The 16,943-nt window shown below is 38.8% G+C and overlaps 1 protein-coding gene across 2 annotated transcripts; it reads left to right on the plus strand.

Moving 5' to 3' along the window:
- The first annotated feature begins 5,501 nt into the window (after nucleotides 1-5,501).
- On the plus strand, nucleotides 5,502-10,680 carry LOC121527105 (ADP-ribosyl cyclase/cyclic ADP-ribose hydrolase 1-like). Of its 2 annotated transcripts, none has more exons than XM_041813818.1 (8): nucleotides 5,502-5,758; nucleotides 5,831-5,951; nucleotides 6,038-6,173; nucleotides 6,401-6,474; nucleotides 7,937-8,010; nucleotides 8,493-8,579; nucleotides 8,756-8,842; nucleotides 8,926-10,680. In XM_041813818.1, exons 1-8 carry the CDS (start codon nucleotides 5,604-5,606, stop codon nucleotides 8,975-8,977), a joined length of 786 nt encoding a protein of 261 aa, XP_041669752.1. In that variant the 5' UTR covers nucleotides 5,502-5,603; the 3' UTR covers nucleotides 8,978-10,680. The 2 variants fall into 2 exon arrangements, with proteins under 2 accessions (XP_041669752.1, XP_041669753.1); XM_041813819.1 differs by having other exon boundaries at nucleotides 8,734-8,842; nucleotides 8,926-8,954.
- The last annotated feature ends 6,263 nt before the right edge of the window (nucleotides 10,681-16,943 follow it).

Below are 16,943 nucleotides of genomic sequence, written 5' to 3' on the forward strand. Positions count from 1 at the left end.
GACAAAAAAAAAAGGTAAAAATGGCAAAATGTGGAGTAAGAGTGAAACAGTTGTGAAAAAAGGTAAAAAGTGGCTCTGATGAATAATTTTAACATCAGAACCCAATAATAGTTTGACACTTCAGTTTCAAAATGAAGTAACTGTTAGCCAGGATGCTACTGATCCAACACACACTGATGTCATTAGGAAATATCAATCAATCAGGGTCCATTCACTGGGTTTGTCAGGGGCCCAGTGAACTCTGTGGGCAGGTCGATAAAGAAACTTAAACATTTATTAAGTGACTCTTTCACATGCCTGTACCAGGGCAGGTTTATTTTTAGAACACCATTCATCAGTCTTTATTTGTGCAGCACCAAAGTTATCTCAAGACACTTTACCAAGAGGGCAGGTCTAAACTGTTCTCTGTTAGTATTTATAAAGACCCAACATTAACCCACCATCAGCTCAGCACTGAGCAACATGTAGCAAAGTTAAAGTGGCAAGACAAAAATCCTCCTTTTACCGGCATAACCAGACTCATGACAGAAATATTGATTGCTACCTTGGCCATAAGTCCATCTTAAAGTTTAATACATCCATTTTTGTGCAATTTGTGCCAACTTTTGCCACTTTAAACCCATTTCTGCCACTTTTCAATTCTATTTCACCACATTTTCTGGCAATGTCTCTAACTTTAAAGCCATTTTTGTCACTTAAACCCTTTCTACCACTATTTCCTCCCATTTTTGTCTCTCCTAAACCAATTCTTGCCACTTTCTGCCTGCTGTTGCCTCTGTTGACACATCATTGCCACTCTTAACCCATTCTCAGCACTGTTTATGCCTGTTTTTGCTAATCTTATTCGTATTTCCCTCTTTGTTATGCCCATTTCTGCCACTTTCTGCCTATTTTTCTGCTTCAGTCAACCCATTTGCAAGTTCAAACCTATATTTCCCACTTTTAGTCCCATTTTAAGTTACCTTTAAGACAATATTGCCACTGTTAACCCATTTCCCCCACTTTTCATGCCCAAAGTTATAACTCATTTTTGCCACTTTTTGCCTATTTGCTAATTTGAACCAATTTCTGCTACTTTTAAAATCCCATTTCACCCCACTTTCTGACAAGTTTTGCCATTTTAACCCATTTTAATTCTGTTGTCAAGAAAAGGGATTTACATTTTTAAGAAGGCTATATACTATAGCACAAATCAAATAAAAAAGACATTTGCAGCATTGATAAGAGTGGTAATTGATGATGTAAAACATAAAATACATGGATAAAATAAAATATGGTCAAGCTTTATATCAGGAGTGTCAAACTCAATCACAGCAGGAGCCGGATTCTGAATTTGGGTCTAATCTGAGGGTCTAACAGGGTCAAGATTTAGTAATTGACTGTCAACCTAAATGATTTTGAGATTTAAAGGTCAACTGATAAGTTAAAAACTAAAAATCTGAGATAAAAAGTCAAACTTACAATTTTTAAAGGTAAAAACATGACATTTAAAGTCAAATTAATGTTTTTAAAAGGCAAAGCATGAGATAGAATTCTGAAACCATGATTTTTAAGTCAAAACATGATATAAAAGTCAAAACCATGAGTTTTAAAGGTTAAAGAAATTAGCCAAAATTCAAAGTTAGGAGTTGAAATGGTCAGCAAAACCGAGATAAAATACAAAAGCATGATATTTAACAATCAAAATGTGAGAGAAACATCTAAATCATAAGTTTAAAATGTCAAAATATGAGATTAAATTTTGAATTTATGAGTTCTAAAAGTCAAAATGTGAAACAATGTTAAAAATCATGAGTTTTAAAGGTAAAAAAGCGAGACAAAAGTCAAAATTAGTTGAAAAAGGACAAAACATGAGATTAAAGTCAAAATCATGACTTTAAAAGGTCAAATGAGGATTTAATGTAAAATTATGAATCTAAAAGGTAAAAATATGAGATAAAAAGTCACAGTTATGAGATGTAAAGGTTAAAATGTAAAATAAAAAGTCAAAATCAGAGGTTTAAGTCGTGAGTCTGAGGTGCAATATTGACAGTATGAAATGAAAACACAAATACGTTTTTCCCCACATTCCTGACTTTTTATCAAATTATTTTTACTGTTTACTTTTTCTCATTTTGATGACTCAGCAAGGATGTTATAAATCATCCAGGTTAAGTTTACATCTTTATACTGGAGGAAATCTGCAGACCTCATACTGGTGGGCCAGTTCTAATAAAAATATGATCTGATCCTGCAGGCCGAGTATAACTGCACCACGGGCCGGATTTGGCCCCCACGCCTTTTGTTTGACATCCCTGCTTTATATGTATGCCACGCAGGAAGGAAGTATTGAAAGCACATTTCTGCATGAGGATTTGATTCACAAAGTTCTGAACATTTTTTCTATCTAGGAGCAACCCTCCCATGAGATTTTTGTTTCAGTACAAACCGCATATTCTCTGCAACCGTGTTATAGAGCTTTACATAACTTTGTAATGTGACGTCACCTAGAAAACAGATCAACAGAATTTGTTTCTTATCAGCCAATGAGGTTCAAAAGCTGATAACAAAGAACAATGCCCTGCACAGTAGAAGTTCACTCAGCGTTAGCGTTATTCCTGGAAAAATGTTCCGTACAATTAATCAGTCATTGTGGTATTTACCTTTATTTTACTATTTGATTCAGACCTTTTCAAACAGAAATGAATCTGAGCGAACTGTTGACCTCTTTGGTTCATGCCAGGGGTGTCAACGTTAGTCACAGCAGGGCCTGGATTCTGGATTTAGGTCTAACCTGAGGGCCTAACAGGGTCAACCATAAACTGTCAGCTCATTTCCACCAGTGACGTTATGGACAAAAAAACTTTTGAAATTTAAAAAGTCAAAATGATAAGTTCAAGAGCTCAAACTCAGAGATAAAAAATGAATGAGTTCAAAAGGTAAAAACACATTATTAAAAGTAAATAAATAAAATATAAGTAAATATATGAGATAGAAAGTCAAAACAAGTTTAAAAGGTCAAAATATGAGTTCAAATCATACTTTTTGAGTCTAACACGTAAAATATGAGATTAAAAGTGAAAGTCAGGAATTGGAAGGTCAAAACATGAGAGGAAATTTTTAAATATTTAGTGAAAAAGGTCAAAATATGACTTAAAATTTCAAAATTTTGAATCAAAAAGGTTAAAATGTGTGCTAGAATTTAAAATTATGAATAGAAAAGGTTAAGATATAAAATAAAAAGTCAAAATCAGAGGTTTAAGTCGTGATTCTGAGATGCAATACTGAAAATATGAAATGAAAACACAAATATGTTTTTCCCCACATTCCTGACTTTTTATCCCATAAATTTCTACTCTTTAGTTTTCTTTTAATTTTCTATGACTTAACAAGGACATTTTGAATCTTTGAGGTTAAATTTACATTTTTATAGTGGAGGAAATCTGCAGACCTCATTAAGGTGAGCCAGTTATAATAAAGATATGATCTGATCCTGCGGGCCGGGTTTAACTGTATTTTGGGCCAGGTTTGGCCCCCGGGCCTTGAGTTTGACACCCATGGTTTATGGTCTGAGATGCTTTTCCAAATCATGTCCAATTAATTGAATCTACTTTAGGTGGACTCCAGTCCAGGAGTAGAAACATTTCAAATCAAACCCCAAGCACTGATCGCCTGTTTGACACTGCCCTCTAATGGTCAAACCACTGAAATGTTCTCGCCCTGTACAGTCAGCAAAACCAGCAGACCTCAGCTCGCTGTAAGGAGGAACTTCTGCAGAGGCGTGACAACAGAGTAGAAGGAGAGGATTAATGGTGACCTGTCGGCGTGTATGATGAGAGACAAAGGAACTGACATCTTAAAGGGAGTTTGAGAACAAGAACTGAGTGTTTGAGATGAGAGTACAGCTATTTGAAGACTTTTTAAAAATGATACGTTTCTTCATGGATTTCTTCTTTTCAGCCACTTCACTCCTGGACTTGATTCAGGATTAACTTTAGTGTCACTGCCAGTGTATGAAATCACACTCTCCTCTAAAAGTACTGAAAGAGTGGGGCTAATTCTCTTATTTTGACTGCAGACTATAAACATTTAACCTTTTTTTCATCCATGTTTCTCACTGGTGAATCCATCTTGCAAAGCTCCTATCTGAGCAGTTCGGGCCTGCTTAGAAAGTGACAGGACCAATCAGACATGAGGGGCAGTACTTTCGTGACATAAGCAAGCAGCAACAAGAGGCCAGTGCAGATATGGAGGAAGAGCTTAGCGTAGATGCTGCTAAAGCGCCAGTTTTATCAGAACTTGATGACATTTCTTGGTTAAAAGAAGAACAAAGAACAGCAGTGAGTGAGTTGTCTCTTTTCAAAAACAAAAGTCGTGTACTGACATGTCTACAGTCGCCATGGTTCACGTTATGCAGCTCTCTATGGAGTTTACTCCTCGGTAGCGGCTACGTCACGTGCTCTGTTGCTCTGATTGGCCCGTAAAGATGTGACAGACAGAACAATCATCCAATCTTTTTCCACATAGGGCCATGAAGGTTTGGATGCCCCCTGCTCCTGGTGAGGTCTCTAGGAATCAAATCTGAGAATAGCTTGTTTCAGCACACATTTTCTGAAAGGTGGAGAAAGAGAGGGAACTGATTTTTCTGGTATTTGAGGGGACTGTGGACACATATTTGTGTTAGAAAAGCCTGAAAAAGTGATTTTTGCATCATATGTCCCCTTCAAAACTGGCTATCTCTCCAAGAAAAAAAATTTGTTTGATGATCTGAAACATTTTAGTTACAGATATTTTAAAAAGCAAGAATAAGAAAGAGGCAAATACTTTCCTTCAACACTGTAGCTTCCTCTGAATCAGTTTTACTCAACCCTGCTCAACCAAAGAGCCAACTTGTTGAAAAATACCTTTGTATTAGCCACAATCTAAGTGGTGAAAAGTGGCAATTAAAATAAGTTAAAAGGGCAAAAGTGGTCAAAAAGCGGTGAACACTGGGAGAAAAGTGGCAAAAAAGGGCAGAATGTGGCAAAAAAGGGTGGGAAGTGACCAAAAAAATAAGTTAAATGTGGCAAAAAAATTTTCACAAGTGACAAAAATCTGAAAAAAGGTGGGGAAAAAATAGGCTAAAATCAGAAAAAAAGATGGGCTGATTGGCAGAAAGTGTCATTTAATTGTAAAAGGCAGCCTAAATGGCAAAAATAGGCAAAAGGGGGCAAAATTAAGGGAAAAGTGGCAAAAATGGGTGAGAAGTGGCAAAAGAAAGAGTTACAGGTGGCAAAAATGAGTGAAAAGAGACTCAAATGGGCAAAAATCAGCAAAAAGGTGGAAAAATGGGAATTTAGCTGCAAAAGGCAGGATAAAAGTGAAAAAAAGAAGTGGCAAAAATTGGAATAATGTTTGAAGTTAAGACAAAAAAAACAGACATCATCACCAAAGAGCCACATGTTGAGTATCGCTGCTCTAAATGGTTAAATTCTCTGTGAGTGTGGTTTTAAGTCTGATAATAGCAAAATGTTAATGTTTAACACAGCTGTGGACTGTTGTGTCACAGCACTGCTGAAAAGACCCACGTAAGCATTTCTGTAAAATCAGATCTTTCACATCGCTTCACCCAGAAGAGCTTTAAAATGGTTTCCAAAAAGGCGATCATCATCGGTGGCGTTGCTGGCGTACCCCTGCTGCTCTTGGTTTGCCTTCTTTGTTTTGCATTTATTCCTCAAACAGGCCAGTTCAGAGCAACCTTCTTGGGAAGATGTAGAGAGCTCGGAGGGACAAGTCAAGAGTAAGTGTCGTTACATATTCAGTTATGGCAATTTTACATAAACTTAAGTACTTACATTAATGTTTTTCTTAGCTGTGAAAACATTTTGTCTGTTTTTCAACAAACCTATGAGGGGAAGAAGAGGATCGACTTTTCTGAGGAGAACTACCAACCATTCTTTGACAGATTCCCCTTCACGCATCCATGTTACAGAGTAAACTATCTTGATTATGTAACTCGTTGTGTAACAGTATTTAAAATAACCATGTACATTTATTAAAATGATCATCTCTGTTGTAGACGATGCTCTGGAGTGGAACAGAGGATTTAGTCACGAAATTCACAGAGAAGACGAACTCTTTCTACACGTTGGACAAGACCTCCGTACGGAAATTGATGAAAACGCTTAAATGGTGTGGAATGGAGGGCCATAAGGGTGAGATTCATTGGTGACTTTGAAGGCTGACCATAAGGGGCGCAAGGTAGAAGCTACGTATATGGATGTGGTGCGCCTTGCCAATTTGGCTTGATATATTTTTGAAAACCACTGGAATAAATCAACCAATCAGAGAGGGGGGGACAGAAATGTTTGTCCCTGAAAAAGGGAAATAGTAAAAGAAATTACTGAATATATTTTCCTTTATGTATTTTTGTATATTACAGGAACGTACACTTATTTTTGCGAAATTGCCAACCAGAATCCTATGAAGGCATACTGGACAGCTGCCTCTGCCAGGGTAAGTACCAGCACAGACATCGAACACCTACTGTGTATATTTGACCCTTAAGGCCTTTGCACACTGAGTCTGTTTTTTCCAAGCGGCAAATGCAGGAGTGCAAAAAATGCAATACAGCGATTGTACTTGAGGCTGCTGACAGGAAGTTAAGCTTCATGGGCAGACCGTTAAATTGACCCAAAATGTGGTTGAGACTGCGATTTCACTATGGAAGCCGCCGCGGGATGGCCGCCGCGGAGGTTGTTTGAGGAGGAGCTGAAACATGCCGTCTGGGAAAGGCACCCTTCAAACCTGAGACAACTGAAGCAGTTTGCTCATGAGGAGTGGGCAAAAATACCCGCTGAGAGGAGCAGAAGTCTCACTGAGAGTTACAGAAATTGTTTGATTGCAGTGATTGCCTCAAAAGGTTGTGCAACAAAATATTAAGTTAAGGGTACCATCATTTTTGTCCAGGCCTGTTTCATGAGTTTGTTTATTAAAATAATTCTGTTGAACCACAATTCAAAAGCAATGTCTGATTTTCATTGGTTAATTTTCATTTAATTTTTATTTATTATCACTTTTGCCAGATTCAAGTTATTTCTGTGACCGTTGTGGGTTTTTCTTTCATTAACAGAGGGGTACCAACAATTTTGTCTAAGTTTGTAGCTGTCCACTGTGTTTTACAGTATAATAATAAGCCTATTTGCTCTATTCGCTGTATAAAAAAATGTCAAAAGTCAAAGTACAGGTAATTTAAATGACTACATAAACATTAGAAGGAAAATAAATGAATATAAACGAATAATCCTGGACTGTTTGAGGTATTCATACACAGCAGGAGTCAGATTTTCAATTTATAATTTTTTTGTTTGATGGCAAGGTTTATTTATCAGTGTGTGTATAAAATAAATAAGTGAACAAATAGATTAATAATAAGAGCACAAAACAGCATTGGTAATTACCAAAATCATTTTTTATGTTTCTGCAATGGTTAATACACCAATATGTAGAAGCTCTTTAACCCAAATGATATTTTTAATGCTCAAATATAATTATTATTGTTATCTATGAATTTTCAAATTTACTGATTTACAAAAAAACAGAAAAAATAGTAAAGCACATTAATATTTCTTAATATGTCAAATTATAGTTATTTACTTGCATCCCTGAAGAGGAAAATGAGTTTTAGTGGTTGAATGTTATGCTTGATTCATTTCTGACTTCTCAGAGAAGCCCAGTGAGCCGGCTCCAATTTGGGTGAATTCAGTTTGAAATTCCTCATTCCTGTTCAAAATGGTAAAACGTGGAGAGCTCAGTGAAAATGAAAGAGTCCGCATTAAAGTGCTTCATGATGCTGGATGGCCTCTGAGACAGATATGACAGGTGGTCTAATACATTTGTTAAACACTGTACATAAAACACATCTGAAAACAACGGACTCAGTGTGCAAAGACCTTTAGCCGTTGTATTTTTGTTTTAGTTTGCTAAATACGCCTGTGATAAAGTCACGGTGATGCTTGATGGAGAGAGAAAGGAGCCATACCATCCCAACAGGTAGGCAGCACAGCACTCACTGTGTTAACCCTTCATTTGTTCACTGTTTGTAAAAAACGGTTTAATCCTTTCGAGTGTGATTTTTCACATGCAGAAACATTCAATGATTTGCAGTAGGGTTGTCAGCAAGTCAGAATCACCAACATGGCAGTGCTCTCACATTAACTTCACTCTTTCACAGAGGTCAAAGGCCAAGATAAAGTAGACAGAAAGTACATCATTTGGTTTGCACTGTTTTGGCTTTATAGTTTCACATACTTTACTTGGAAAATAGCATGTTTAAGCCAAAAACAGTTTTATATATATATGTATGTATGTGTATGTATGTATGTATGTATATATATATATATATATATATATATATATATATATATATATATTTATGAATAAATGCTTGATTTAGTTTTATTTTTCAGGCCTTTTATATATCACGGCTCTGTTTAGTCCCTGTTATGGTTTTTGTCTCTTATTTTTTCTTTTAGTATGTTTAGAAAAGTTGAGCTTCCAAGTCTTCGATCTCCTCCTGATGTGTGGCAATTAAAAGTTGTTCTGGTCACTCAAACAAACAGGTAAGATCTCTTAGTTTTCATTGCTATTTTTTTTCCCCTGTGTCACATTTCTCAAAAAATTTGTTATTTCCTTTTGTGAGTGCAGTTTGTGTAAAACCAGTGATAAAACGATAATAGCTCCTTTTTAATGAGCCTAAACATGAACCTGTTGCAGATCATTCATTTCTTTTGCTCAGGAATCAGTGCGACAAGGAATCACTCAACACTTTAAAAAATGATGTGGCACAGAAAGGAATTACTTATACTTGTCAGGAAGTGACTGAGTAAGCTCACCACAAACATAAATAATGTTTTAGTCTCATATAGCTTTTATAAAACATTCATGAAAATTATTTTTTTATTATAGATCACACATTGAGGAGTGCATAAGGCAGAACAACTTTGACTCCTGCTGGTGAAGGATGACATCCTCATCAGCATCGTGAGACAGGACAAAGAACATCCAACTTTGTTTTGTTTTCAGTCCTTGAAGATTTGTGGTAATAATGTGATGAAAAAATAAGAAATCACTCTACCGTCTAACAGTTTTCAAGTTTGCAGATATTTATGAACTGCTTTGAAATAGGGTTGTACAGTACTGGATTTTTGCTGATATTTCCAATCTAATTTTGGCCGTTGTGGATATTAAAACTGTGCTAAGAGAAGATGAGTGACGTGGAGCTGAGAGAGGAGCAGGGCAGCAAACAGTCTGGTGGTTGTTTTATGTTTGGGGCTTCATTCAAGATGTTCAGGTCTGATGGTCGGCCTCGCCTCGCCAGTAGGGATGGGGATTGCTAATTTTTATTGACATTGATACCCTTATCGATACCCTTTATTGATCCGAGCCCTTATTGAAACCACTATCGATACTTTTCTGTAGTTTGGTGGAAAAACAAAATGGAGACAAATATTTACACTGGAATAGTCTTACCTGAGTAGTGCTTGAGTTAAAAAGCTATGATTCAGTCTGTCACATCTATTTTATACCCCTCAAATATAAACACATTTTCATATCTACAACTGTATTTAGTAAGGTTTCTCATCAAAAACTAAACTTTTCCCATTTTTATGTGGCATTTGAACACATCATAACAAATAGAATACAGTCCTCTAATTTAGTGAGGTTACCTGAACGTGTCATATTTTCCATTTTTCAGCTTGTTAAGTTTGCTAATTAACTTTAATTCTGCCGATTCCACCACGGATTTCTACACTGGATTACTACTTTTAACAAACAGGACTGTCTCAAAGTTTTGGAGCACTTTTCAGCATTTATCTGAGCAGCTGAAGAAGAAAACTGTCCTGAAGCAGCTGAAGAGAGTGGTATGACTGCATGCGTCTCACAGGCGGCGTCTTCTTTCCTCAAGCTGACAGTAGAGGGCAGAATCTGGTGATGCACAATACTGATGTGCTTTTAGTTTACGTTCCATTTGAAAGAACTGATGTCTTTTTTTACAACAGTTATATCTTAAAATGACGTTACGTCACAGAGCGTGTGAGACTTGATAGCAGTATTTATAAGCTAAAACTTGATTGATTTTCGGGTATTTCAAAAACACAGAACCTCGATCCCCATCCCTACTCTCCAGCGCCCCAGGCAGCCACCTACACCTGATGGTGCAGTTGCAGCTTTGCCAATATTTAAGGCTGATGTATGATTTATACTGCGGGTATGTACAGCCAGTATACCTGCTGTAAATATGGGCAGAAATTTAAACATCTGCTGGTACCAACATTTAAATATCTCTTCTCAGATCTGATCTATTTGTTTTGTTCACACTGCAGTCAAACTCCAGAAGATCAGATGTGTGTCTGATTCAGAACCATCTATGAAAGTGGCAATCATCTGATTAGAGCAGACCAGAGTCATTGCAAACATACGCAGCTATAGTCTCTGTATATATATGTCGTTAGCAGTGATGTGTGGGAAATTATTTATTTTTCAGTGAACAGTGAAAATTGTTTTAAAGCTACTGTTTCATGTTGCTTTTCTTAATTGTGATTGTGTACTTTACAGTTGAACAGAGGTGTTAGGATTTGATTGTTTTACCAGCACAATAAAAATATCTCTGTTATAAATGTGATCATTAACCCTCTGGTGTCCCTACAAATTGCTGCTTCATTTTCCTCCTAGTGTGCAAAAAAAACATGCACAGGGTGTTATTACTGTAAATAATAAAGTTATATTAGTTTATTTTTAATTGTTTATTTTTTTCCTTGTTTCATCAACTTGTGCCATTAACAAAAATACCAAATACCCAATAACTGTCATATCGTTTCACCCTTTAATTGCCATGTCTGTAATGTAAACAAAAACAACATTTTTGATGAAAAAAAGATTTTTTTTATTTTCTTCAAGATACTACACTGAAAGTGAATAACTTATTTATGGATGATTGTACAATAACTGAAGGCACACCTTTGTTCCAAGCACACCTGTCTGCAATTATCAGTCCTGCCAGACATCCAGCTTCAGATGCTTTCCTGACCGCCAAACTCTGCGGTATAGGCAGAATTAAGAGCATTTCATATTTAAGTTATAAGTTTGGAGGTACTGTTAAAAACATTATACTGTGAGAACAAAACGGTAAGTACGTGTTGGCCAAAAAGATGTAACGGCCGCATATTATATTCTCAGTTTGATTTCACACCTGTGTCTCTCCTCTGTTAAGTAAGCAGGTCAACAACCCCATGGCAGGGTGAAACTACCTCTAATAATAATAATAATACGTTTCAGAATCTGTTTCAGAATCTTTATTAATGACCACAAACAATTTGGTGGAATTTGCTTTCAGTACAGCACTTGGAAAGGACGCTCACATCAACTGTGTCATCATGGAACAGACAAAAACATTAGACTTACAACACAGCAAAAGGCATATTAGTCCATGGCTAATAATACATTTTATTTAAAAGTGCCTTTCTGAACGCTCAAGGTCACTTTACAGATTAAAAAAGCACATTAAAACAGCAAGATAAAAACAAATAGTATAAAATAGGACAAAGTAATTACAAAGAGCAGGCTAATCTGAACAGGTGGGTTTTGAGTCAGGATTTGAAGAGAGCCTTCACTCCTGTCCTCTGGAGGTTGTTGCTGATGTAACTAACAGTAGACGGTGATACCTTCACTCCTGTCCTGTCCTGACCCAGGCCCCGGGGGGGGGGGGGGTCTGTGTTTCGGTAAAAGGATCAAGACACCCCAGAGCCAACCCCCCTGGGGCTTGGTGGTGTGTTTCGATAAAAGGATCAAGACCCCCCTGCCCCCACCCCCCCAGGGCTTGGTGGTGTGTTTTGGTAAGAGGATCCGGACCCCCCCCCCCCAGGGCCTGGGTCAGGACAGGACAGGAGTGAAGGTATCACCGTCTACTGTTAGTTACATCAGCAACAACCTCCAGAGGACAGAAGTGAAGGCTCTCTTCAAATCCTTGGCGGCGGGGAAGTCTTGATCCTTTTACCGAAACACACCACCAAGCCCCAGGGGGGTCGGCGGCGGGGAAGTCTTGATCCTTTTACCGAAACACACCACCAAGCCCCAGGGGGGATGGCGGCGGGGGAGTCGTTATCCTTTTACTAAAACACACCACCAAGCCCCAGGGGGGATGGCGGCGGGGGAGTCGTTATCCTTTTACTAAAACACACCACCAAGCCCCAGGGGGGATGGCGGCGGGGGGTTTTTTAAAATCCTTTTACCGAAACACACCACCAAGCCCCAGGGGGGTCGGCGGCGGGGGGGTCTTGATCCTATTACCGAAATACACCACCAAGCCCCAGGGGGGTCGGCGGCGGGGGGGTCTTGATCCTTTTACCGGATCACAACACCAAGCCCCAGGGGGGTCAGCGGCGGGGAAGTCGTTATCCTTTTACCGAAACACACCACCAAGCCCCAGGGGGGTCGGCCGCGGGGGAGTCGTTATCCTTTTACCGAAACACACCACCAAGCCCCGGGGGGGTCCGCAGCGGGGGTGTCTTGATCCTTTTACCGAAACACACCACCAAGCCCCGGGGGGGTCGGCGGCGGGGAAGTCTTGATCCTTTTACCGAAACACACCACCAAGCCCCAGGGGGGTCAGCGGCGGGGGGGTCTTGATCCTTTATCAAACACACCACCAAGCCCCAGGGGTCGGGCGTGGGGTTTAAAATCCTTTTACCGAAACACACCACCAAGCCCCAGGGGGGTCGGCGGCGGGGGGGTCTTGATCCTTTTACCGAAACACACCACCAAGCCCCAGGGGGGTCGGCGGCGGGGGGGTCTTGATCCTTTTACCGAAACACACCACCAAGCCCCAGGGGGGTCAGCGGGGGGGGGGGGGGTTTAAAATCCTTTTACCGAAACACACCACCAAGCCCCAGGGGGGTCGGCGGCGGGGGGGGGTCTTGATCCTATTACCGAAACACACCACCAAGCCCCAGGGGGGTCAGCGGCGGGGGGGTCTTGATCCTTTTACCGAAACACACCACCAAGCCCCAGGGGGGGTCGGCGGCGGGGAAGTCTTGATCCTTTTACCGAAACACACCACCAAGCCCCAGGGGGGTCGGCAGCGGGGTTTTTTTTTAAATCCTTTTACCGAAACACACCACCAAGCCCCAGGGGGGTCGGCGGCGGGGAAGTCGTTATCCTTTTACCGAAACACACCACCAAGCCCCAGGGGGGTCGGCAGCGGGGTTTTTTTTTAAATCCTTTTACCGAAACACACCACCAAACCCCAGGGGGGTCAGCGGCGGGGGGGTCGTTATCCTTTAACCGAAACACACCACCAAGCCCTAGGGGGGTTGGTGGCGGGGGGGTCTTGATCCTTTTACCAGAACACACCACCAAGCCCCAGGGGGGTCGGCGGCAGGGGGGTCTTGATCCTATTACCGAAACACACCACCAAGCCCCAGGGGGGTCAGCGGCGGGGGGGTCTTGATCCTATTACCGGAACACAACACCAGGCCCTTGGGGGGATGGTGGATGGCAGACTGCAACGAACACACTACCATGATTTGGTACCAGATTTAGGCAAGCAAATAAACGCATGGACTAAAAGCAAAGACTAAAATGTGAGGACTTTATATGCACTAAAACTAGCCTAACTGTTTTTGAGTTTTCATCGACTAAAACGAGACCAAAACTAAACCAGATAGAAATGACTAAAATGTGACTTAAACTAAAATAAAAAACATATTCCAAAATTAACACTGTGCCAAACCTAGGGTCCCTGTTTTCTACAGCTGAGAGGCAGAATAGCTTTAGATTCATTGTTTTTGACAGATTTACCCATAGTGGAGAAATATCACGGATTTTAAATCTTCCATGAAAACTACGTTAGAGTTACAGTCAGTTTTAGTCGTCACAGATCTATTTTTGACAGTTTTAGTCAGTTTTAGTCGTCACAGATCTATTTTTGTCAGTTTTTATCAGTTTTAGTCGTCACAGATCTATTTTTGACAGTTTTAATCAGTTTTAGTCGTCACAGATCTATTTTTGTTAGTCTTAGTCTAGTTTTTGTCATGAAAAAAGGCTGTCAATGAACATTTTCAGAAAAATCCAGTAAAACAACGACATTCAGAGAGCATTAACGCTCTCCTTTAACATAAATCTGACTAGAAAACGTCGAAGTTAAAGTTTTTCTGAGATGGATAAAAAGTGACTTACCTCTCCAAAGGTCGCCCGGGTTGTGAACTAAAGCTGAACTGGGTCCTATTTAAGCAATTTTCAGAGTCACGGAACATTCTATATGATGTCACAGACAGAAGATCATAGCCACTCTGAACATTCCGATTCCATGCTTTGATCTGCTTTGTTTTAAATTTCACATTGATTCCAAACATTCCGTCACGTTAAACCTTGATTTTTGGAGCTATATCCAATTATAATCCTGTTACTATATGAAATATATCATTCACAGCTTAATTCTTCAATTAAGCTCAATGAAATAGAAGTGAATTTACCTCCAGCACAAACTTTTAACATCCAAATGTTCATAAGGCAGACTCTCTAACGCAGTGAAACCTTAAAAAGGAAAATGTAACCACAGAAACTATCCCTTGATAGTCACATTAATCAGTTTGTTTCCTGCACTTACACAGTAGGCTTTAATTGTCAACCCCTGTTCTCTGTCTGCATATTTCTTTGCCCTTATTTGCAATTTTTTGCCACTTTAATTCCACTTTACTGATCCTCCTTTTTTGACCTTTTAATCCTGCTTTTTGCAATTTTTTTGCCCCTTTTTTTTTTTGCCACTTTTCACCCATTTAAGCTGCCTTTTGCCACTTTTTACCACTTAAATTGTGCCTCTTGCAAATATATTTTTTGACAACTTGGCTCTTGGCATTTTTACAACTTTGCATTTTTGCCACTTCTTTTAGTCACTTTACTCCCCTTTTTGAAACTTTCCTCCTGCTTTTTGCAATTGTTTTGCAAAACGTTTTTGCCACATTATTTGATCAATTCCCACTAATTTTTGCCACTTTTCTCCCAGTGATTGCCACTTTAAGCCCATTTTTACCACCTTTTTCTGATTTTTGCCCATTTTAGTAACTTTTCACTCATTTTTGCAACACTTTTGCAACTTTTAACTCCTTATTTTTGTCACTTTCCACCCATATTTGCCACTTTTCTCCCATTGCTTGCCATTTTTCACAATTTTTGCCACCTTTGAATTATTTTAATTGCCACTTTTCACCACTTAAATCGTGCCTCTTGCAAATATATTTTTCAACAAATTGGCTCTTTGAATAAGCAAGGTTAAATAACACTGCTCTAACGTCAGTGTGTGGAGGGAGAGGTCATCAGATCAACTCTCATTTAATAAAAGTTGTAAAAACACAAAAAGCACCGCTGTTATTATACAAATGTTGAGTTAAATCCTGGGTTAAGTCATAATATGCAGTAAAAATATCAAAATTAAAAGCATTCATGCTCCTCATGTGGCCCTGACTGCAAAAACATAACTACAATTCATAAAATAACACAATATCCCACAAATCTTGATGTGATATTTTTTCAAGATGGTTTTTATTTTATGCACAGGTTGGCCTCAATGTATCATCATTATATGTGTCTCAAAAATGTGCAGTACATGTCTAAAAGGTATGTCATGTCTAAAATTACTATCAGTGACTTAAACTTGAAATTTAAATGTAAACAAGAGGCCAAATGTGGATGGAAACACATCAAAATATATATATAATTTATCCATAAAATCCACGTGAAGACCCCTGGCCCTTACAACAAGGTCTAAGCCCCTAAAAATGCCCCAGTATGTCTAAAATCTGCCGCCAGAATATCAATACACCAGACCACATGCACACTCAGTTCTTAGGAATGAGAGCTGATGCTGATTGGTTTGATTATGTATAAAGTCAATTAATGTTAAGTCTTTTCTCTCTGAACCTTTAAGGGGCCTAAATGTAGACAAACACATCTCAAATGTGCATCAAGATATCCCACTCACAAGAAAGGATTAACATGAGGCCCAGTGACTTTGACCTTTGACCCCAGAATCTAATCAGCTCATCCTTGAGTCAGACACAACATTTTTACAAAGTTTGGAGAAAAACAAAGTATTCTTGAGATTTGTTCACAAGACGCATAGATACAGTTTCAGATCATAAGACCAGTGTTAACAGAGACAGCCCTGGTCAATAGAAAATGATGACTGTATTCATTAAAGGGAAAAATATCCAAACCTATCTACCGCCGTTAAATCATGAGTTAACTGTGATTAACCACAGTTTTTGGAAAGCTGAGTTCAATTTCAAAACAGCACTGATGATAAATAATTTGGAAATTCAAAAAAGTAAAAATGATAAGTTTAAAGGCTCAGACCTGAGATAAAAGTTCAAATTTATTACTTCAAATGATCAGAACATGATATTAAAAATAGAAAAAAAAAATAAGAGCAAATTTACTAAAAGAAAGTTGAAATCATAAGTTTGGAAGCTCAAAATATGAGATCAAATTGAAAATCATGAGTTTAAAAGTCAAAACAGGACTTAAATTTTTAACTTGTGAGTCTGATAGTTCAAAATATGGAATTAAATTCCAAAAATTTGGAGTTGAAAATGTCAATTTACTTTATCACGCTGGTTAGCTGGCAGAAAACTAGAGCATGTCTGCAGAGCGCGTGAGGCCAAGGTCCAAGTGGAAGGTCACGTTTGCCTCTGACCAGATTACAACACGTTTCCAGGTTGCTGGGATCAAATCAGAGCTCACAGGATTCAAGGCAGTGGACTTCAGAGCTGCCTTTCACTGCGCTGATTGTGTTTCTGTATCTCTAACTGATAAAACAGCACAGCGAGCTATGTCTGACCAGAGAGGGGAAGTCGCTGTGAAGCACATCATAAAAAATGATTTACAAGACGCCGGACTGTTGATTGACAAGGTAGCCTGTGAAACGAAAA

This window comes from Cheilinus undulatus, linkage group 19, assembly GCF_018320785.1.
Source record: "Cheilinus undulatus linkage group 19, ASM1832078v1, whole genome shotgun sequence".
In the NCBI taxonomy this organism is placed as follows: Eukaryota; Metazoa; Chordata; class Actinopteri; order Labriformes; family Labridae; genus Cheilinus; species Cheilinus undulatus.